The sequence below is a fragment of the Drosophila subobscura genome, chromosome J, assembly GCF_008121235.1.
Source record: "Drosophila subobscura isolate 14011-0131.10 chromosome J, UCBerk_Dsub_1.0, whole genome shotgun sequence".
In the NCBI taxonomy this organism is placed as follows: domain Eukaryota; kingdom Metazoa; phylum Arthropoda; class Insecta; order Diptera; family Drosophilidae; genus Drosophila; species Drosophila subobscura.
This window is the reverse complement of record NC_048532.1, coordinates 4,007,887-4,032,061: the sequence shown is the minus strand read 5'-3', so window position 1 is coordinate 4,032,061 and position 24,175 is coordinate 4,007,887. Positions and strand designations below refer to the sequence as shown.

The 24,175-nt window shown below is 42.7% G+C and overlaps 1 protein-coding gene across 23 annotated transcripts in view; it reads left to right on the top strand.

Annotated features, from left to right (window-relative positions):
- LOC117895768 (CUGBP Elav-like family member 4) overlaps positions 1 to 22,774 on the top strand; it is a 272,251-nt gene extending 249,477 nt beyond the window's left edge. For 11 of the 23 annotated variants that reach the window (XM_034803653.1, XM_034803645.1, XM_034803655.1 and 8 more), the window contains 6 exons: positions 19,202 to 19,345; positions 19,410 to 19,683; positions 19,791 to 19,889; positions 20,836 to 20,913; positions 22,380 to 22,556; positions 22,627 to 22,774. In XM_034803653.1, the coding sequence (XP_034659544.1) occupies positions 19,202 to 19,345; positions 19,410 to 19,683; positions 19,791 to 19,889; positions 20,836 to 20,913; positions 22,380 to 22,556; positions 22,627 to 22,754 (900 nt within the window). In that variant the 3' untranslated portion in view covers positions 22,755 to 22,774. The remainder of the gene's footprint in view (positions 1 to 19,201; positions 19,346 to 19,409; positions 19,684 to 19,790; positions 19,890 to 20,835; positions 20,914 to 22,379; positions 22,557 to 22,626) is intronic. The other 12 variants (XM_034803666.1, XM_034803662.1, XM_034803663.1 and 9 more) reach the window with 2 other exon arrangements.
- Positions 22,775 to 24,175: the final 1,401 nt, after the last annotated feature.

The following is a 24,175-nucleotide window of genomic DNA, read 5'->3' as shown; positions in this document are numbered from 1 at the left end:
CCGAGCCCGCGGCTATGGGGCCATAAATTATATTTTTTGAAGTCTCACCCAGACAGAGACAGTGGCAAAAATAAAAGCAACAACAGCCAGTGAGAAAGAGACTGAAAAGTTTTTGGCAGTTATTACCAAGTGTTTTGTCGCCTCTTCCCCCCGTCCTGAAGTTGCATATCTGTAAACATTTTTTGCGACTTTGAAGCGCACCTGAAAAAAGTTGCGAGCGAGCGGAGAGTTGGATAGGATATCTCCCGCTCGCTTACTTTGCTCGAAACTTTGACTGCAGTTTGAGAAAAAGTTTTTGAAGGTTGCTAGACCTTTAATTATTTTGTGATAAATGATGACATTGGAGTGCTGAGACAGGGCAAAAACAATTACAAATATGTGTTTGTGCAGGAGTAAGAGTATAGGTAGTCGTAGAGCTCGTAGAGAATTTGCTGCGTCAGGGGCGAACACTTCATTAGCACCTGCCAGCCCTAGAAGATGAGATCTCTCCTCGCACCACCTTTGACAAAGCCAAACACGAAAATATTAGTGCAAGCTACAGCTGACAATGACATGGCCCCACAGAAACAGTGGGGCCCAAGAATGTCCAGCCCATCATCCACTTAAAAGCGCTTTAAACCGGCATAATCCTGGACAGACAAAGCCGTCCACGTCCACCTTGGACAGCTACAGCTCAAGCCCTGTCGATGATTGATGATGGCGTGTGACACTAATGGTGATTGTTGATATTTTATCACATATTCTAGAGCGAAAGAAGGGCCACAACCACCTGCAATTTGCTGTTACACGTCTGCTATCCTATTCCTTGGTCTAATTTTACATTACAATAGGGCTTGATGTGCGGACGCCTAAAACTATGCAACAGCTTCCATGATTTATGGGTGGTCCTGGCAGGACTCCGAAAACAATTACTCAAATTTGATATTTACCCAGGCGGGAAGGGATTTGGAACAAGTGTTTTCGGCTAGATTAAATATACTTTCTAGGTGCTCCATATTATTTATTTTGGGTTGATTAATGTTCGTTCAGTTCGCCGACTTGAAAGAGGCCCAAACTGACTATGGATCAGATCTGGGGATATGAACGTAAAATATTTTAGGCTTCATTCCGATGGCTAATCCCCGCCAAACAATTCATTCAAATGCATTCCAAATGAACCACAGCCATTCCAGGCTTCCGGCGAGCTGGCCCACCCTCTAGTGGAATCAATTGTTAATTAACTTTAGTGGAAAACATTTCTCCAACTGGCTGAACACTGGCGAAAATTCCAAAAATTGTTGGTCTAGCCACTGAACAATTCACACAAGCGGAAGTCATGGCCGAGCATTGGGCAAATGCTATTAATGTAATTTGGCATTTATTTATGCATTGCCATTAAAACAAATAGACACGCGGCGAGCGAATCATAATGCAAAATGATATAATAATTATAATTGTGCTGACAGACAAATAACAAGTATTGTCCCCGACATTTGATGAACATTGAAAATGCATTTTTACACACTCATTTGCATGTAGCGATTGCAACTCAATCTGAACATAAATAATTTTCCATTTGATCTGTCATCCCTCTGCAGTCAGGTCCTTTGTTTGCATGTATTTACCGTCCACTCTTTTCCATTTTTCCACTAATCTCTGTGGTAGTTTACCGTGTTAAGCCTGAAATTGGCGGCTTTTCCTTGATACATTTTCTCCGGCTTGCCGCCGGCCGTTTTAATTTTAATTAAAAATCAAAAATAATTAGCTATTTGTTTAATTACATGAAAATCATTTGCGCCTGGTCGCAGCCATTAATATTTATTTGAAATATATTTCCCTGCTCAATCCGTCTCGGCTTCCCTTTTATTTGCTTGTTGCATTATTTATTAACGTTTCAAACATGTGTCAACATGGCCGCTGGCCAAAAATATATGCAAATATACATAAATGAGGGAACAGATAAATATATTGAAAATGGCATAAGCATGTATCGGGATCCATTCATACATTTGAACAAATTTATGTGCATATATGTACAAATGTATATGTAGATATCTATGAGTATCTGCATCTGTGGATGTGGCAGATGAATTATGTTCGTGCCAGGCCGTAAATGCATATTTAATTAAAAAATTAATTAACATGAAAAATAACTAACGCAAAAGGTATTATAGCAGAAAAAAATCGTATAAATAAAATAAAGTTATGGAAAAAGTCTATATATTTATGTATGTGCATGTATACCTAAGTACATATGTACATACATATATTTAATAATTGTATAATACAGAATTCACTCGTACGTGGCAAAATTAAAGACAAATATAGTATTTTTTTGCATTTGATAATATTTAATTAAATTAAAAGCTTTTATGGGAATTTATTTCCATACATTTTAGTCCCTACTTTTCGCTTGTATCCCTTTCTCCATTCGGTTCTCAATCACTCACTGAGTACATTCATTTGCCTGTTCCCAATGTTCCCCAATCAATTTTAATTTAATTAATTCCTCATATTTAGCACACTTGCAGACCATGGGCAAACTCGGGCCGGGTCCTAGGAGAAGGGAAAGTTTTTCAACCACCCCCCTTAACCGAAATGAGTTAATATTTGGCCTGGGTCTGGTTCTGGCTCCTAACCATGGAACAGGCCATGTCCCCCCGGGCAAATATCACTTACTTATGTTTAGTTGTTGGGTAATAACTTGTACTTTGCCTTCCTCTGGCCAAGGGCTGTGGCGCCTGCTGTTAATGACACAACCGCAAACAAAGTGCGAGGAGCACACATACGCAACATTTGTGCATGGAAAGGGGAGAAGAACGAGCAAAGCTTGTTGTGTAATGGCATAGCTCATCAGCTTTGCAGGCAAACAAGTTTTAAAGCATGCATTTAGGCGCGCTGCGGTTTTACAGTCAGCCTCAGGCTGCAGGCTCTCGCTGTCTCTACCATGCGCGTCCGTGTGTGTGTGTGTGTGTGTTGACACAACAATTAAAAGCATTTAAAATAAAGTATGCCACACTCGTAGGCGGCTGTAGGCACCACACAGCCACATAGCCAGGCTCTGCCACAACACGCTCCTGCGTAGCGCCTCCTGAAAATGCATTAATTCTGCCTTACTGCTGTTTGTCTGTGTCTGTGTCTATTTCTGTGGCTATGTGTGCGTGTGGGTTAGTCACTAATTAGCATGTCTTTAGCTTTGGGATGCCTTATGGCATTGGCACTGGCACTGGCGCTAACAGTTGTTGTGGCAATAAACCCCAGAGAGAATGGCTGGTTATAACACATATGGCAGACTGGAAGTGGAGCATAAGCATTCTCTTTGTGTAAAGAGTATCCCCGCCTCGACTTGGCAATTTGTTTCCCTGATGTCTGACCAAACATTGTTTTGGCATTCGTAATTATGTCCTGCCAGGGGCCATTTAACATTTAACATTGAACTACAGCTTGAACAGGCTTCAGCCTGGACAACCAGTCCATCCCCTCAGCTTCACAACTCGATTGACAGACACATTAAATTTTCAAGCCATGACAAACAACAAATTTTACTTCAAACAAAAGACAAATTGCGACGGTCCCAGGAATTCTTTCCTCTATCAGTCGCCGCCAATCTGCGACTCTTTCTCAACTGCCTTTTTTCTCAACTCGACGCGACTCGACTTGACTCTTGGATCAAGTCTACGTCAAGTGTTTGCCAAGGAGAGTGGAGCAGACTTATCGGGTCTGGCCCGTTGTTTGCTAAATTGCAAACACATGCTGCTTCCAATGGCGCACATCGAGCGTTGGCATGGACGGCTATAGGACTACGAACGGGGGAGCAGGACAATGGCCAAAGTTTAATCAGGCGTGAAATCAAGCAGGTGTTTCAATTTTTACCAAATTGACTTGAATCTACCTGACTGCCTCCGTACTATACTTGCCCTTCATCCGTGGCTTGACGGGCGTTGATAAATCGCTCCTAAATCTGATACAACGTCTGGGGCGATGTCGTTGTCAGGTCGTCTCATTAAAACGATTATTATGCATTGCATTTCTGATTATACAATCAAATTAAAACTTATTTATGCAATGAATCGGTAGGGCGATACTCGCATGCGAGTAGGAGTCCGTGGATGACCAAAAAAAATCATTATCATTATTTTTGCTTGTATTTTTCTATGTGGCATATAATATTTCACATTTACTTTCGGACGGTGGCTGAAGACGGACAGAGCCCACGGACAAATGTTACGTGGAACAGTGGCGCCATCAATTCAATTTAAAAATCAAACAAACAAACGAAAAAAAATTAATTATATAAAAAATACTCAACAATAATCTGGCCATGGGTGTCCGGGTCCAAGCACTGATTTCGAATATATCTGGACTGCAAAACAATTGTAATTATTATATAATTATATATATATATATATGTTATATATGTACATATGTATGTATCCAAACCGAGCCGCCACACAATGCCCTCTCGTTTGTGACCAGCGTTGTGTGCCCACATACGCACCTCCCCACCCACAACTCTCTCATGTTTTGTTCATTCTGCTTCTGTTTGCTGTTTGGGGGACTACCACTTTTTTCCTGTTTTCTGTATATTATGTCAAGCATAAATTGGCATTTTCAACTGGATTTGCATGTTAATTAAAATGGCGCACGCACGGACAGTGGAAAGCAAATTCAGACACGGAATTAAAGCTTCTATCTCTCGCTCTCTCTTTCTCTCTCTCAGCCTCTCCTCTCTATATCCCTTAAAAGCAGACCGAGCAAGCAGTGGGGGCTCGATGTGGGCTTACGAGGAGTGCGCAGACCAGATCGATGACTGGCGGCAGGCCCGGGCTCTGCACTTCACCCGCGGCTGGTTGCATTTCATTTTGAACTCTATTTACTTGAATGTTCGCAAAGCAGAAGCAAAAGCAAAAGAAGACGAAGTGCAGTGCAGCAGCAGAAGCAACAGCAACTCGGAGTAACGTCCCCAATCCCCCTTCAAGTCCCAATCCCAACTGAACTGAACTCTACAAGAAAGAGCGCGACCCGACCAACGACCTACACTTGACTTAACCAGCATTGTCGATTGCAAAGTCCCGCCTTACAGAGCTGCAACGCCTTCTGGCGGAGGAGGAACAGGACTACAGCAAGACTTTAATGATGATTTCTTTGGCGCTTAAGTCGTTTAAACTGCGCCCCCATCTTCGACAGCAACGGCGACTTGGGCTTGGGCTTGGACGACGACGTCTTCTTCGTTCTCGTCGTCATGGACTTGACGAGGGCCTTTTTGTGTGTCTGACTGGGGAAGCGGGTGGAGTTCTTCGCCTCGCTTTTTTATTGCTCAAGTCTCCTTTCATGTGCATTATGGAGCACTCGTCGTCGTCGTCGTCTTCGCTCTCTTGAGCTGCTTTAACCACTTGACTTGGCCTAGAGGAGGCAGCAGCAGCACCAACCCTGAGCCGGCACAGGTCGTGGCACATCCCGCATCCACTTGGCGGGCTTAAAGATTGCGCTCGTCTTGATGGAATTATGGACAAGTGCATAGTCGTAAAGTTCAATATTTTTATAGTTCAGTGTCTGTATCTCTCTCACTACCTAAAAGTCTGCAAACATTGATGGCTCTCCCGTGCCCAATTGCAAGCCCCTGCCAATTTCCAGCTGCCACGCAGACTGAAACATTTATCAACTATTAAATAAATGTGCAGCTGAGTTTTACTTATTCATGCGGCTGAAAATTGTATAATTTATTATAAGCAGCCTCTGCTTGTCAGCGATTGTCCGGGACCCTCTTCCGCTGGCCGTTTAATTGACATATTCAAAATATTAAAATGCATCCGTGTGCAGAAATGTTGTGGTCATTCTTTTCGGGGATGGCTCTGCATCTGTACAGCTAGGCAGTGCTTTGTGGGAAATTATGAATTTTTAATCAAGTAAATAACTCGGTGCACGAAACGCAAACAAACTGGCAGAACAGGACGGGACAGAATAGCAACCAGATAGGACACACAGCAGAACAGAACAGAACAGGATGGGACTACTAACCGCAATGTGACTGATTTCAATTTTTGCTTTTACCAAAGCCAATGAGAATCAGTAACACTACAGTACGAGTCGGTAAATGCTCTTTAATGACACTTTAATTGGTTTCGTATTTGAATATTTTTGAGAAAGATACAGGCCCTACAAAAGGATACAGTTTATCTTTCTCAAAAATAAAGCGTAACACTAAATGTGAAAGAGAAAGGACTGCTGCCTCATTCGAAGGCCTGTAAAGCCTCACACGTTGAGCGACAAAAAGCTGCAAAGTCTGAAAAATTAATAACAAAATTTGCAACGCCAGAAGAATGACAGCGGAAAAAGGGGAGGCCAGAAACCAACCGCTCGGGGGCGTGGCTGTATTATTAATTAAATGACGCTTAAAAGTATGCTAACAGAAGCGAGCTTAGGGCAGGCAACTACTGCAGTATGGGGAATTTTCCACTTTTTGTGGCAAAAATAAATAACTTCCAAACGAAACCAAATTATTAGTTTTTAGTTTTTTATATCAGTTTCCTTTTGTTCAATTTAAAATCTAACTTTTATTTTATTTTTAAATTTTATCAAACAAAAAATGATGGGAATATGTTAAGCAATGCTATATTAAATAAAAAATATTTATTACAATTGTACGATTGTGCACGAATTTAGCCAATCTGCACATTTTCGATTTGTTGCAAGTTTTCGGTGAAGTTTTTCAATTTAATCGAAAAGTTGTCTGGTATCGTTCTCAAAACTAGCCTCGCCCTAGACTTGTTAAAAAACTAGCCATTGAAAACTAGCCATGTTTCAAACTCACAAACATGTTTTACCTACCTGTCCATATTGAGCCCATTGTAAGAAATTCACTTAAATTTATCAATTTACAAATTTTTGCAATTTTAACTTCATGAAAAAAAAACCATTTTCCGATCATTTTTGTTTGTTTATAGCAAACAGCTGACTTTAACAGCTGCTATTTTAACAGAAGCGCGCATTTTTTTGGGTACGAAACATTGAAGACTGGTGTTGTTCTCATGCATATCGGTTAAAAAAATACTATTTTATCGTGTTTTGAAAAATGGGTTTTGGCCAGAAAAGTGGTCAAACTGCCCATAGTATACTGTACAGAATTCCCAGCGTTTATTTATTTTTTCAGCAAATTTCGATTTTGTTTTTGCCTATCGACGGCAGCTGGAAATTTATTATCAGTGACAGGCAGACGGACAAGCAGCCTCCGAGCGAGAGAAGTCGTTGACAAAAATTTAATAAACTAAAAACCGCAGGATATTTACACTGCACTCGTTTGCAGGCTACCTATCAGTATCCGTGTCTGTGTCGGTGTCCGTGTATTTTCGCTCGTGTGCCCGGCATTTAATTTCGAATCAGTGTAAAATTAGTTTGTCTGTGCCATATTTTTGTGGATTATGTGTTGAGAGAGCTGACTCGAAATTAGTTGCTGTTTATCGCATATTTGGTCATGCATACAATGCGCTGATTCGTGTTGCATAACTCTGGACCAAGCCCGAGCTGTTTATTTAGTTGTTTTGGCTGCTACTGTCAATGCCCTAAGGCAATTGAGGCGCTCCGCCAGAGCTTTGATTTATTATGGAGAGCTCATGTCGGGAGGTCGGCACTCCAGGCACCACTTTTCAAATTAAAGCTCATTTGATTTAAAGGACAGCAAATACTAAGTGCAAACTATGATTTGAATTGCTGCTGGCAGGAAAAGGTCACCAAATTCTCATTTATAATTTAAATGACATTCGTATGTGAGTTTCGTTTTTTATCTACATATATCTGTCTCGAATATCGAATATTATGAGATCTAAAAAATGTAAAGAAATGATAATTACAAACAGAATGAATCTACCGAAACTATACAGAAATTGTATCTTTTATAGTGACAGTTGAAAGATGTAGGGAATACGTATAGTTGTTTCCGAAAAGAGAGTACAGTTGGAAACTTTACTACAGTGTTTTTTTTTCTTTTTTCTTTTCGTTGTTTTGCTTTTAATTTCGGAGCACCTTCTATTGTGTGGAGCTCTATTCATGCAAATGGCGTTTGGCTTTGACTTTCATGGATGCGATGTGTGTGTGCCTGCTTTAAAATTCCGAAAATCTTTAGCTTAAAGTTTTGCCAGCAATTAAGGCATGCTTCATTGGCTGCCAAAAGGTACATAAACTACGTGAATGTTTCTATGCGACCACACCCTCCTCCTGGTTACATCCCTCCCTTCACCCAGAGAACTCACCCCCATCCGACCCTTAGACCCGCTCAGCTTTTCATGTAAACGCTTGCTCTGCCATTCGTTCCGAGTCATTTCATTTTCACTTTGTTGCCGGAGACGTAGACGGAGAGACGGAGAACGAGATGTAGTTGGAGTCGTGGCTAGGCGAGGCTAGGCGAGGCGAGTCCTAGTCCTACAATGCCATTTGTGCCGGGTGCCTTTTGCCCATAGTTCCACCTCACTAGCTACCCATGGCACTGACTTAAAATGACAAACAACATTGGGACTTCTTGTCGGAGTCTTGAATTCTGAAAAACGAAAAATGCTTTTCTATCACACACACACACACAATGTGCAGAGAGGAGGGGCAGACGCGTACATGCACAATCATTGGATTCCGAAACATTTCTAGAATATTTAATAAGAAAACTGAAAATCGTTGAAATGCCAGCAACACTCATAATATCGTCCCAGCCTCCTCCTCCTCCTCCCCCTCCTACTCACTCCTGCGTGAGAGTCTAGGTCGATTGTCGATATGCGTGCCTTGTGTGTGTGCTGCACCCCAGCCACTCGTCCGATTTATTCTGCTAGGGTAGCCTTTCTCGATAAAAGGCTAAGGTCAAAGACAATATTGAAATGCCAATTGAACTTTTAGCTATTATTAAAATTTTACTGGTCCTGCACCCGTTTCCACAAAAGCAGGAGCTGGAGCAGGACCCAGTACCAGTTGAAAATGTCGTTGAGATCCTGCCCATTAATGGCACATTTTGGGCATGGCCTTTAAACGGTTTTGGAAATTGATTCTTTGAGACACAGAGTGCATAGCGTAGCACTAGTCCAAGATTAAGGGATAGGGGAACAATCGTTTTCAATTCATGGAAATGGGAATGGTAAAAGGAATACTATGATTCTTTTCAGTATCAAAGGGGATTATTAGTGTAGAGATTCACTTTACAAAACCACATTCACTTCAAACTAAATCTGATTTTCCTCTCTCTCTTTCTATATATATTTTCAGGTATGTACTACAAATTTGCATAGCTCCAAGGATATCAATCCTTTGCCCTATTCGAGCGTAAGTTCAAGTGCCTTTGTCTAGCCCCGTCCTGGCCAGTCCAGTCTGGGCCCCATCGTGGACAGTGAAAAATTTGTATAGCTTATTATTAATAACATTGTAAGGAGGTAAAACCCCATCAAGTAGCTAAATCTTGGGAAGCATTTAAGCAGCATGTCAGAAACAAAACGACGGGAAAAGCCACCCAGCGCCCTCCTCCTAGCAGTCGACGACATTGACAGTGATTACAAGCTGAAAGTATGAAAAACAGCAAAAACTACTTAAGCACAAGAAATAACAAAAGGCTGGCCTGGACGTCATCCCGTGACATCTCAGCTCGGAGAGTCGTAACCGGCCAAAGACCAAGACGAAGACGGAGACAGAGACGCAGACTGTAGACAAATTTTTTGCATAAACACAGACGACAAAGCCAACTACGGACTGCACTTAAAACAAGAGTCGCCAACGTGGGAGGACGTGGACCTGGGGACCAAGCCATATCGAAGCCGAAAGGCATCGAGCACCGAAGAGATGGCCAAGGAGGAATTTCCTCAATGCTTGACGTGAGATGCGAATTTTTCAATAAGTGCAACCGATGGATAGGGGCGGCACGGCGCGACGGCAGGCCATCCAGGGACCTATAATAATTTAAGAAAGGGCAGAAATGGGGGCGCGGTAGGACAAGCATCGTTTAAAATGTGGCTGGTCGAGGGCAGGACTCTCGAATGGACTGGGTCTCGGACTAGGAGCAGGAAGCACATAAGTTGAAACGGCTCAAAATGCAAAGTAGACGACATCCGCTTTGAGATTGGATGACGTTCGTTCAGGCTCTGCTGCTGGCTCTGGTCTCGGTCCTCGTCAGCCCTAGCATCGTCGTAAAGTATTAAAAGCAAATAAGTAATAAAAATAATAATGGAGCATTTTTACCATTTTTTTGCCCCAACGAAAGGGAGCAGCAGCGCCACACCGAAAAAAAAGGATAAGCATCTTAGCGCAATTTCTTGCTGCCTTCTCAATATAACAAAAGGTCCTCTGCCGAAAATCTGAGGAGTGGGCGGGCAGACCAGAAGGAAGGGTCCGCTGCTGTTTTGTCCTTTATTTCAATTTTTCGCTCATATTTCCACTCCCCTTGCCCCATCCAGTTTTCTTTGCCCAGTTTCCTTTCCCCAAAGGGACACCAACATAAATGCAGGAAATTTGAATGGACGAGCGCAGTGAATGAAATTTGCAAATATTTTCAAAAATTGAACTTTTCTGGCAAATTTTTTCCTTCGATGTTGATTGTGGGGCAGGGGAAGGGATGTGCGGCCAGAGGAGGAAAAGGGACTGCTTCGGGTTTATGAAAATAAGTGAAGAAAATTGATTTGAAGTACTTTGAAGTGCAAAAACGCGTAGCCAGAATCAGTGAAGAATGCTTTGGCATATTATTTCGACTTTTTTCGCTGACAGAGTTCCCCAATTTCCTCCATCTGCATCTCCATCTCTCCCTTTTGGCCAGACAACTTTTGTTGTGATAGGCAAGTCAAGCAGAAGGGGCCTGTCCATAAAAAATGGAGAGCACTTACAGATGCAACTGCATATCTGCTTTTGTTTGAATAAAGTTTCGAAATGGAAGAATAACCGAGTCTATAAACAATCTCTGCCAAGGCAGAAACTTTCCAAAGGCAGAGACAAGTACCTTAAAAAACATTCCTAGACTCTGTCTTAAAGCTCACATAATCGGGCAAATTGTATTCTAGGCTTACCCACATACTCCCGTCCAAGACAACGTAGGCAACATGCGAGTACTGCGAGTATCCGAGTTTATAAATCGCCTAGAAAAGTACCGACTACCGACTGCCGTCTATCATTTCCTCCGGCACTCTGGCAATTCGGGAGTAGCGACAACCGGCAAGAGGTAAACTTTACCTGCTGGAAGAAAAATTGTCAAAATATAAACCCCACACACACAGATCGAGGCAGAGAGAAAGAGAGTCATACAGGCGAATCAGGTAACCAAGACGACTGTCGTTTATCAAATGGGGAGTAGTCCTGCCTGGGCTCTTACATTTTTTTCGACTCAAGTGAAACGTTTCACGCCGCCAACGCCTAGAAGTATGCACTGGCAGGGCGAATTTTTGTGTGTTTTTTGCTTCTGCACTTGCTTTTCCTTCTGCCAAATATATTCATTGCAGAATTTGTTGCCGCTGAGAGGAGCACCACCCCCACAGCCAACGTTTTGCATATGGAGCAAGTTTCCTACGTCTGATGCGTGTGTGCAAGACTGAAGAGACTTATGCTTGAATTGCAAATAGTTAGAAAAGATTTGCCTTGATTTTGGTGACAGCGACTACGACGAGTCTCCGCTCGGAGTGCACTCTGTCTTGAGCCCGGCCCGGACCAGCTTGCGGCTTGCCTCTCAATTTGGAGACAGGCAAATGTGTTTGTCGAGGCACTCGAACGATTTGTGGTACTGCATTTGGGCGGTGCTCTGGAATTGCGAATGATTAAATTGAGGCGGTTGAGATATGCTGCCAGACACTGATGGCTTCACTTGTGTCTGCGGAAACTTTTGAAGATTTAATTTGTTGCAGCTCCCATATATGTACATACATATGTACATACTCGTACGGATCAGTATGCTTCACTGTATCTGTCTCTGGCATTAAATAAAATGTGAAACAATCAGAAATCAACGCAAAACGCAAGCAAATAAAAATATAAAACATTTGCGGCCATTTGCCGTTAGCCATTTGGCCCACGCATACACTTGCACTCATACACACATATTAGTGTGCAATTTGGCCAAATGTCGCCAACGTGGCAGCCTGTCCTCCGCTCAAAAACTTTCACAATATTTCCGCAAAACAAATTGCGCGTAAAAATGGCAATGCAATTTTTGGTCGTTTGTTGCGGCGGCCGTTGCCAACTGGACGCCACATTGCATTCACATTCACATATGTCGTCCTGCTACCATGCTTGGTATTCCACGTCCCACCCAACCACAAACTTCTGCCTTTTACCTCCTGCCTTTTGCCTGCGTGTGCGTGTTCTGGCATGGTCCATGCTTCTGTAATGTTTGCCCAATTGAATTTAATAATATTTTCATTTGGATTTTAGTTTGTTTTTAGTCGAGAGAAAATATTTTTCGGGCCAGTTTTGCTGGAGCACTCTGGTCGTGGACCCTGCCTGTTCCTGACATGTCCTTTCCCAAAATGTTTTGTGCGTCCTGCGGCTGCAAATTGCCAAGGGAACTGGTCACGAATGTCCTTTAGATGGGGTCCCTGTCCCGCTCTGAAGCTAATTGGGTTCGCGTGTTGTGCGGTTAATTCTGATTTCAAATCTAATACTGATTGTGATTCTGAATATTATGTTATGTTACATTCATAATTCGCCTTGTCCTGGAGCAGTTATACAGGGAGGTCCATCCTCTGTCTCTCTCTCCCTCTCTCTCTCTCTCTTTGTAGTGGCTGTAAAAACCAAGCAACTCTTTCGGTGCCTTACTTATCCGTGCTCCTTGGCACGGACCAACTATCGTCTCAACAGCTCGTAAAACCAAAGCAGCAAATTAAACTGCCGCCATAAAAGGGTATCCCTTCTGCCCGTTCCAGTTCCAGTTCCACTTCCCCTTGCCCGACTGACCATTACCCTGACCGTTACACTGACCATAAATACAATATTTGATAATTTTATTAACAATTTCGACTGTAAATTGTTTACGACCCTTTCAACTGGGGAGGATGGATGGAGGATAGAGCTTTTTAGGCGTCTGGTGCTGCCTTCGTGCACTTTTTATGCTGCTGCCGCAGAGCGAATGAAATATTCATGTCCTCGGACTATCTCTGTCTTATTCCCAATTCCCCTCTCGCTCTCGCTCGGAACGTAAATTTAATTTAGCTTCGCCCAGAACTCTGTTCAATCAAGCACAAAAAACGCCGCAGACAGACCGACAGAGCGAGGCAGAGAGATGCAGAGAGTAGGAGAGAAGTGATGGGGAACGGAAAGCTTTATCCTTACTATCGTATATCCCAGCAGTGGTTTTGTTTTTCTGACTTTGATTTTAACTGCATTAGAGGCCCAGTCCTCAGAACTGGATTCAATTTGTTGCAATGCTATGCTAAAATGCTGAATTCGGGCAGGGATCTGCCAGCCAGCCAGCTTGCCAGCCAGTCAGCCAGAGGTCCTCTTTGTGCAGCTTTTCGCATTAAATTTATGAAATTGTGCGCTTCCTCTTTTTGGGTTATGTTCTCTCAAAACTCAATCATGCCTGCATGTAATATCCTGCCGCCTCCTTAGCTATGTCCTTTGGGCTGCTTTGGGCTGTGCTGTCCTGTCCTGTCCTATCCTGTGTCCTTCGTTGGGCTAGCCCATTTGTTTGAGAAAACTCCCCCTGCCGGTCCTGGTGACATTTATACCCAACAATAACAACATACACAAGTCCCGGGGCATGTTATCCCGGCTGTGCTGGCAGTGCTCACAGTTGGACTTCGGGCGAGACCTTCTTCTTATGCTTCGTACGCCTCAAAAGTATGCGCCACAAGTGCAGCAGAACAGAGTAGAGGGTGAGCAGAGGGGGAAAGGATTCGAAGGAAGCAACCTTTAACTAAGCACTACCTAAGGATTCGAATGTCTTCGGGAGCAAAATTGCCCTTAAACTTTTCTGTCACATTCCGGGCATATCTTAGCCAAAGTTGCTGGAGGCCAATTTCCAGCCTGTTGATTGCCCATTTAGGAGAAGCCTTCTCCTTCTTCTTTCAGGATCGATCCTGAGACGTCTGAGAAACCCCACTGAAGTTGGTGTACAAAGGGTTTATATTCAGTTCCGTTGCGTTCTGATCTACTCGCGGCGTCTTTGGCAAATTTCAACCCTGTTGATTGCCCTATTAGGAGAGGCACCAGGGAAAAAACGGAGGAAAGAACTGTCCTTCAAAAGAACTCTCGGCGAGTAATTGAATTAAATGGCTGGAGCTGCGGCAAAAAGCAAAGTAAATTAAATAAGTTTTTCATTTTGGGCGCGCGGCCAAGTTGCATTGTCAACGCCGTCGTCTGAGTCCTGCCTCTTGTGTCCTGCGATGGGTCGCGCTTTTTGCTTGCCCGCATTTTACGCTTCGCCGGCGGCCTTTGTTGGCAGCAAAGGAGGAGCCGGACCTGGAGCCCGGCCAGAATGCAATGAGCCAAAAGTTGTTTAATGTATGCATTGCCGTGCTGCCCCGCCCTGTTCCTTTTTGGGCAGCCCAGGGCTGCGGTTAACAGCGCGTCGCAACTTTTCGGCTTGGGGTGAGGTTCCGAGTGTCCCCACAGCCAAAGTTACTTTCCGCATAGTACGTAAATTTCATGATTTTTTGTGGACTCCGCTAATGCTGAGCATACTTTTAGGTGGCTTAGTGGCATTTACACTAATTTCAACTGCAGTCGCACTGCACGGGCGATGGTGTGATTTATTTGCCGGAAAAGATTACTTACTCGCCCTGTGATTCCTGGGAGGATGGATGGATGAGAAGGAAGCCTTTTGAAAACCCGATTTCAAATTTCTCTACTCAGCCCTCGACTGTGGACGACAGCGAAATTGAAATCTGCAAAACGAATTTATAATTAGTTTTACTGCTACTTTTTACTAGTTCTCCCAGCACTGCCATTGCTGCTGCTACTCTATTGGGGAGTTTTTTTCTTGGCCCGACTCAGGTTTATCTTTTAAATGAAAATTAATTGGAAAATTCGTTGAAAACTGTCGTTGTTATAAGCGTGAGTGGCAGATTCGAGTGCAAATTAAGGGTATTTACAAGATTTTTGCTGCTATCGCTTCTGCTTCTATTTTCGTCCAGGGAAACAGCGTTAAGCCGTAAGACCGTAAGAGCAACAGCAAACATTAATTAAAGTGCACTTCCTTTCAATTTTCGCTCAACAAATTACAGAGTATCAACAAGAGAAGCAACAATAGCAGAAGCAACAGCAACAAAGAGGAGGCATCGCGTTCTTGTTGCTCCGTTTTGCTCTTTCAGCTCATGCTCCTGTTAATTTCATATTTCGAAACATGACACTTTCACACTTTGGCTAATTTAAAAGCATACAAAATTGTTGGTCGACACACGCACGAGGAGAGCAAGAGCTTTGTTGGCGCTTCCTCATTTCGTGACGAATGTGCTTTGTTGCTGCTGCTGCTGCTGTTGGTTGGTCCTTCTGTTGGTGTTGCATGTGGCACACAAAAGGCTGGCTGGCTGACTGGCAGGAAGGCAGGAATCCTTTCCGCGCATATGTGTACGTGTACGTGTGTGCAACGTTGTCGCTCGTTAAATTGTCGCCTGACACCTCGCTAATGTCATCATCATCATCATCGCCATCCACATCCACATCCACATCCGCAACGCCACTACTGCTCCTCGTACCAGTGGTTCTGTCGTCGTCGTGGCCAGGTTAGAGTCTCGGCCACATTATTACTGTAATTATGTTGGCCGTGTAAACGTCATTAGGCGTTTTAGCGGCGGTCACACTGGACAGGCAGGCAGCGGAACGTGCCACAACCAGTGTGTTGTATTGAATTGAGCTGGAGCCCATGCTGGTACGGGAGGTGTTGCATCTTTCGACACGTTCACTGAAAATTGCAGTGGATAAATTACAATTTAAAGTAGGTTGATGAAATAGGAAACACCAACACCCCAAGCGATCACCAAATTCGAATTCAATTTCACACAATCGAAAAGATTAAATCGGTTTTCCCTAAAGTCAAAACATTCATCCATACAAAAAATAAACTCCAACCGCCCACCAGCAGTTGTTCCAAAAAAAAAAGCTACAAAAAAAGAACAGAAGTTCCCATTACCATTACTCTAAAATTTATGTGCTGGCATTTTTTGAAAACATTACGTTGTCGCTGCTTTAATTGATAGATAAAAATGGCTGACCATTAAACAAATGCGGGCCAGGCAAACGAGGCCAACGAGGCCAGGCCAATTCATTTGGCAATTAAAACAAGCTGCGGCCAAAACGAAAATCAGAAGAAGTTGGAAAAAAGCGGGCGAAAGCGGCAACTGCAACTGAAACAGAAACAGAAACTATAAAATGCAAATCAGTTGCATATGTATATGTATACAAAAATATTTATAATTTATTTGTTAAAACCATTTGCCGGCCATTTGCTGGCCATTTTTTTCCGATTTGGCCAGAAGAAATATGTTGTCCTTTTAGGCGTTGACAAATCGAGTCTCACACTCATGACTAAAAGTATGCAACAGGCACAGCAAAAAGCAGCAATGCAAAGCCAAAGCCAGTTCAGGGCCACTTCCAAAGCGTACGTGGCGAGGCGGGAATAATAATTTTTGGCACGACTGCCATGTTAACATGTCCCCAGACACGTATGCATGTTGTCCTCTGCCTCCTCTGCCGACTCATCTACCCTGAATGCGGTGAACGTTGCATACTTCCCTGCGCGAGTTTATTATGTGCCACGGAGTATGAGTGTATGTGTGTGTGTGTGTGTACCCTGACTGCATTTCAACGCCCCTGTCAGGGCTCACGGGTTGCCCTTGCGGCTTGTAGAACCATTAGTGAACACGGGTAGCTCTGATTACCCTCAGATCCACTAGGCCCCTGCCCCATCGCCCAACAGGTCCTCCCCGAGAGAATCTTGACTGCATTTACATTTGCATTTGCATTGAAATACATAAATACGTGCGCGGCTTTTGGGGCGGTAGACAAATTACTTTTTAAATGCACTGTAAGCCCTTCAATTGTAATTGGCCGTCCTGTGGTCTGAAACTTTGCCAAAAAAGCAGGAGAACCATTGAACCAGCGGGAAGAGGAAGAGGGAAGTGGAAGAGAGACCCCGAACTTTGAGCGAGTGGCATTAAAAAACAATAAAAAATATTTGCCAGAGGCGAAAAGGCTAAGGACGAAGGCCCATCTAATGGCGTCACGTTTGCGCCGCCCGAAAAGTGGCATGCAACATGCGATTGCTGCCAAAAGTGCCGCCTGGCACGAGTCCAGGAACAAGGACCCAGGCATCCACACGCCAAGCACCGGGGAAGACCCCTCTTGTTAGTTGGCTTGTTAGTTGGCAGCCAAAAACGGCAGCCTGCTGCCTGTTGCATTCCCCACTGAGGCACGACGACGATTCGTTCTTGTTAGGCGTGCTGCCAGCTTGCACTCGCCTCCTCCTAAGGCTGTGTCTTTCACTCCAACTACTATTGGGACTTGGCTTGTGTCTGAGCCTGGGACGCTGACTGTGTGTCGTGTTGAATTTTTCATTTCATTTGGCGGCAGCAATTCACTTGAATGGAATCTTCGTGTCGTCGCAGTCGTCTTCGTCAAGCGGAAGCGGAAGTGAGCAGGCCAAACAACCGCACACGTATTCTCAAGGCATATAATAAGCATGAGAATACTCGCACCGACTGCTGGCTGGCTGCCTGACAGGCTGCCTCTCAGAATTTTCCTGGCAACATAATTCCTTCCTAAAAAGCGACGATTTTGTGGTTTTTATTGTAGGTGAAGCTTTGAGGAGTAAGCAGACTTGATACTGGAATTATTAGGCAATTAAATTGACGTTAATGAATTAATTTATGAGCTTTTGTGGTTCCCTGCTCGCCTAATGTTGAGCCCGTGGCATGGTTTTCGGCTGGTCGGCCACAATTAGAGCCACGGATTATCAATGGATAATGGAGGTTTATCGCTTTCAGTGAAATTGCGGCAGTTTCTACAAGAAGCCATAACAAATCCTCGTAATGCAGCCAAGCAGCCTTCTGCACGCTTTAAAGGTTAAAATGTATTTTCATATGATATTTGAAACGCTGACCCTGCCACGTCTTATGTTGTAATGTAGCTCATTAAAACCTATTGCACAGGAGCTGCCAGGCATCTGGGGCTATGACAGGGCCAACAGCAATAGTTTCACATTCCCAAGATGCGCACCGATTCCACACCCACTCCTTTACCTTCCCCACTGTCCATCCGCTTTTGGCCTTTTGCATAAACTCGAGTTTCATATTTCATTAATTAAAATTATGTACAGAGAAGAGCAGATAACTGCTATACTACGTAAAGCACCTGTTTTGTTGTAGTCTCATTAACAGCACACACCCTGAGCCACTCACCTACACACTCTCCAACCCCAAAGGGGGTGGCAGAGGCAGAGGAGGTCTAGAATTATGCAATACAATATCATTGTTACTTTGATTAATGATTTGCAAAATCATAAAAGCATTTCTGCTTCCTGCCAGCCAGTTCCCTGCCCCCTCACACTCACATTCATCATCATCATCATCGTCGTCAGCAGCAGCAGCAGCAGAAGGCAAAAAGGTTTCCCATTACAAAAACAGTCTTAATTAGAACAAAAACCAAATGTTACCGAATATTGGAAATGTCTATTCAAATCAAATTGTCATACGTAAGCCGAGACCTCTTCGGGTGGCATGGGGAGTGCGAAATGTGAAGCCTGCCATTATTATGCTAATTAATTGACATCAAAAGCAAAAAGGAAGAGTCCCCGGGCCTAGCCGTGTACAGAGATCTGAGTGCTTTGTTCCCCCGTATTTACGAGCATTTCGAAATCAATGAGAGACGACGACAATAGATGACATCGGAGTCTCTAGGTTAAGGTAGGCAGCGGGAGAAAGCAGATCGTGGTGGAGAGGAGCGAGGCGGAGCCCATAAGCTGCTTTCAATAGAAATGCAAATTGAAGTACGCGTATGCCAATTATTTTGATATATACTTATTTTTCGAATATAATTATGTTATATTATTAATGAGCAGCGGCAGCCGCAGCAACAAAAGCTCAACAAAGAACTCAAGTCAAGGGGGATAGGTACTCTTACCTGTCGCTGTCATCATCACAAAATAATGGCCTGTAATAGGATTTCCTGTTCCCGAGAGAAGAGAGAAAAGAGGGAATACGGAAAAGCCTCCCATAAATATGCAATGCCAGACAGTCAGCTCCCACTCACCTCTCTCTCGGCCCTCGGGCCTCTTATTTTCCAGGGTGCATCCTCCAGCCTGGTCGTCAAATACGCCGACACAGAGAAGGAACGACAAATCAGGCGCATGCAACAAATGGCCGGCCATATGAACCTGCTGAATCCGTTTGTCTTTAATCAGTTCAGTCCGTACGGCGCCTACGCTCAGGTAAGTGGCTGCAGCTCCAACCCCGTGAACAGCTCCCCTCACCTCTTTCTCTCGTCTTTTGCAGCAACAACAGCAAGCAGCTCTGATGGCAGCCGCTGCCACGGCGCCTGGATCGGCAGCCGCCTACATGAACCCCATGGCCGCCCTGGCGACGCAAATACCTCATGGCCTCAACGGCACCGGACAGCCGCCTTCTTTGCCCTCGCCGACAATGCCCAACTTCAGCATGGGCGCCAACACGCCCAACGGCCAGCCCGGCGGAGCTGCCGCGGCCGCAGCAGCTGCTGCAGCGGACGGGGTCTTCACGAACGGCATTCCACAAACTGCATTCCCAGGCCGTAAGTACCAGAAATTCAGTCATAAGTTTACCCACTCCGATCGAATTAACGACTCGCGTACTCTCTTCCTTTATTCCTTAAATTTTCATGATTTTTTCTTATTGCAGATCCGCTGCATTTGACTATACCACCACAAGGTCTGCCAAACGGCGATGCTGCTACTCTGCAACATGCCTTCCCTGGTCTGCCACCATTTCCAGGAGTTGGTAAGTGTCCCCAAACCGGCGCATACTAAGTCTTTATCCGTAGCTCTAAGATAGAGTATCTAGGTTAGGCACCACAAATAAAAATCATCAAATGGATTTAGATGAATCGCCCAAAATCATTGCTTCCTCATTCTGCACACTCGAAACATGTCTACTTGTCATTTGAGCCGCGCTCCGTCTAATAATTAAGCATTGGCAGTGGCCTTACGTGTGTTCCATCGTCACCATAATCATTATCATTTCAATCACCAATTCATGTACCAAAGAAATCAACAACAACAACAAAACAACCCAATCATTCATAATTGTTTTTATCGAAATAAATAATAATTGTTGTGTCATGCCATAAATATTTTTATTGTTAGTAAAGTGTGATTTAACTCTAACTTTTATATAAATATTTAATTGATTTTTTTGTTGAACAGAATCCAGCAAAGCTTGTCGAAACATAATTAATTTTTTTTTTCAGTAACCAATGCAAAAGTAATGCCGCTCCATTCGAATCTCGACTGAATCGACAAAGCTAGCTTGGTTCCTTTTGATGGCTTTTGATTTGAATATATTGAGCTTAGTTCGTTTTTTATTTGTTCACCACAAACTTGTGTTTTTCAATTTTAAACCGTTAGTATTTGTTGCTTATGAGCCGCATTTATTAATTATTTATTGTTTTCTGAAGGGATACACTGATGTGTATAATTTTGCAAACTCTTTCACAAATCCAGCTCCTGATCGGCTGATACTTATGTTAGCACTAATTTGAAATTTTCTTTTCAAGTGTGTATTATTCTTTGTTTATTACTAAACTATAAAATTACTTTAAAAATTTAATTATATACTACATACCTATATATATATTTGTACGTATACTTAATTGTTGTGTTGTCTTCATAAATGTTTCGGATTTTGTGTAAAAACCAAAAACAAAAATTATTTATATATAATGCAGCCTTCCCCGCCGTCTATGGACAGTTTCCACAAGCTTTACCACCTCCCCTAGCGGCGGTTGCACCCACTCAGCGTGAAGGTAAGCTTTTCATTATTATTTTGTTAATCGAATTTCTTAACCTCCGTATTCCCCGAAACCCTGTAACCCCCAACACGTTCTCTAGTTCGTTCGTTTCCGTTCTCTTAACTCGATATCGTGATTGAGTTTTGAAAAATATCGAATGATACATTAACAAACGACTAGTTATTTGTTTCCATAAAGTACTCGTAAATGCTTCACTCCATCTTTTCTTTGATTCGTTGTCATCAGAAGAATATACCATGAAACACACACAAACACGCACATACAAACATATGTACATTCCACACACAGACAAGCGGTTATCATGCGGCTAGATCAAGCCAATCCTGAAAGTAATTCATTCCTCTTTTCGGCTGGAGAGAAATTAAATTTAAAACAAAATCTCATAAAAATTAATTACTTTGCGTACAGTGTTTTTTTCTGCTCTGTTCCTTTTGCCGTTTATTTTATTTTGATAAACATTTTATCTGTTTCCGCAATCCCTCAAAGGAGAAGAAGGGACGCGAATGAGGACATTCAACCCTTTCGCGTTGTGTGCTTGTCGGGCAAGGCGTAAATCGTTTTTAATGGCTGCATTCAAAGGCATTTTATGCCATCGTAAAAATTACATATAAACTGTTTAAAATCATATAAAGACCGTCGGCGTATTTCGAAGACATTTGCTCATAAAATTTTATGTTTGTTTTTCGGTTCGTTTTGTCTTTGCTCTTTTTTTTTCTTTTTTTCTTTTTGGACAGTGACAATAGCACCACGTCGTACCTCGGTAAAGCATTATATAATTTATGCCTGTCTGTGGTGTGTCTGTGGATTGAAATCATATACATACATATATTTACATACATATATATGTGTGTGGGTGGTTGTGTGCGTGTACCTGTATGCTAAGTATGTACCTAACTTGAGTGTGACGTTCAATTTTCATATCTGTTACGCCGTAGTCTGTTGTATCTCTATGTATACCCTAGAATCTACCCTGCATGACACTCGCACACATCTATACAGACACTTTATTTCATATTTACATATATTTAAATAGAATATGCATATTATAATGGTAATTTGGGGATGAAATACATGGTAGAGATCTAAGCTCAAGTCTATAGTTTACTATTACTAGATTCGTTAAGCATTTCTAGCCTAAACGAACCTCAAATGTCTGTATGTTTATCATTTAGCCTGTTCGTTTGGTTATGGTTTTGTTTCCTAGTTTTTAGTTGTATCGTCCAGAAAACAAGATCAGCCACAGAACACAATTCACAGTTCACAGATCTGAGCAAAAATCAGAAATCTATCAGTTCCAAATAAAACTCAAGCAAAATTAAACGAAACGAAATCAATTCAAACAGAACCAAAACAAAAAAAAAGCAGACATACTCGTACTCATAAAGATCGAAATTATTATTTTGCCATCGCTTAATTTCATTCTCTACTTTGTTTCTTTTCTTGTAATGTCTTCTTTTAAGATTTTCTGATGTTCCCAGGATGCTCGATATCCGGCCCAGAGGGTTGCAATCTCTTCATCTACCATTTGCCCCAAGAGTTTGGCGATGCGGAATTAATGCAAATGTTCCTACCCTTTGGCAATGTGATCAGCTCTAAGGTCTTCATCGATCGTGCTACAAACCAGAGCAAATGCTTCGGTAGAGTCTCCACACCCCTACCCATTATATTCAGCTGTTCTTACTCAAAAGGCTCTCTCTCTTTATGTAGGTTTTGTGTCCTTCGATAACCCCGCCAGCGCTCAAGCGGCCATTCAGGCCATGAATGGCTTCCAGATTGGCATGAAAAGACTGAAAGTTCAATTGAAGCGGCCAAAGGATGCCAGTCGACCCTATTAACAATCGGAGTTCCTTAAGTGTAATTCACAACAACTACAACTACTACCTGGAGCATCAACAACAGGAGTAGTCGGAGGAGCAGCCATGCCACAAACTAGATTTGCAACTGCAGCAGCAGCAACATCATCCACAGCAACAGCATCAGCCACAGCAACAACCACAGTACACCACTATAGTCGCAGAAGCAGCTTTAGGCCACCATTTCCCACTGACAACTCTCCTCATATGCAGTATCAGTTCGCCAGCTGGCGAAATGGTACCTACTGCTACCGCTATAGCACCCCCAGCAACATCTCCCCCAGCCCCAACAGCAACATCAGCAATTCCAGCAACTGCAGCAAGGACAACAGCAACAGAAATACCAGCAACAGCACCACCAACAACAATAGCAGCAACTGCAGCAGCAGAATGGACGATTCCCATCCACAGCCAACTCAACCGGACACGGCATCCAATAGCAACCAGAAGAACCTATCCAAAGTGGAACTAGTCGAAAAACTGTTCAAGTGGCAGCAACAAAAACGAAAGACCTAAAATTACCACAACCCACACCACCACCACATCAGCAACCATGACAGCGGCGACAACAATAAGGAGCAACTACTGAAAGGGTGAGCCATTGAATTCGGATGTTTGGGAACCCCAGTCCCGCAACCACTTTAGAAGAATACGAACAAGATCTCTTTCCAAATGAAAGATTTCCCAGAGCTGTTTCGGCGATCGTCTTGGAAGGAGATCTTACGGATAGAACTTGGATCAACTTACTGATGCTTTACCATTACCTCTTTTCAGATGGTCATCACCAGCTAAGTGAAAATGATTATAAAAATAAAAATGAAACACATGCAAAAGCGCATGTGAAAAAAAAACCTAAAAAATAGTAAACAAAAAAATGTATAATAAAAAAAGAAAATACTTTAGAGCTGAAATTTAAATAGATTTATATATATATATACAAAACAGCAGAACATACATGCAACTATATATATATTTATTCGATTATACATACATTCAGATGAATGCAGTATTTAAAAAATTAAAGAGAAACCCAACAGAAACAAAATGATAATGATGTTGAGAAAGCCCGAAGAAAGAACAAAATTTTTGCCAAAATATCGATTTATTATGAATATATATAGACACATAAATATATATATTTATAGAAGCAAGGAACAAACATTGATATTGATAATTTTGTTAACAAGAGATAAACAAACCACATAACATATGCACACCCAACACACACCACACACAGGAAAAACAACTTGAGACAAAAACTGACTGGCAAGAGACCAAAATTATCTGGGTTTTCAAATTAAAAAAAAAAAAAAAACGAAACAAATAATAAATAATAAACAAAAAAAAGAGCAGCAGCCAATTTATAAGAAAATTTGGTGATGGGAATTTATTAAATTAACAAG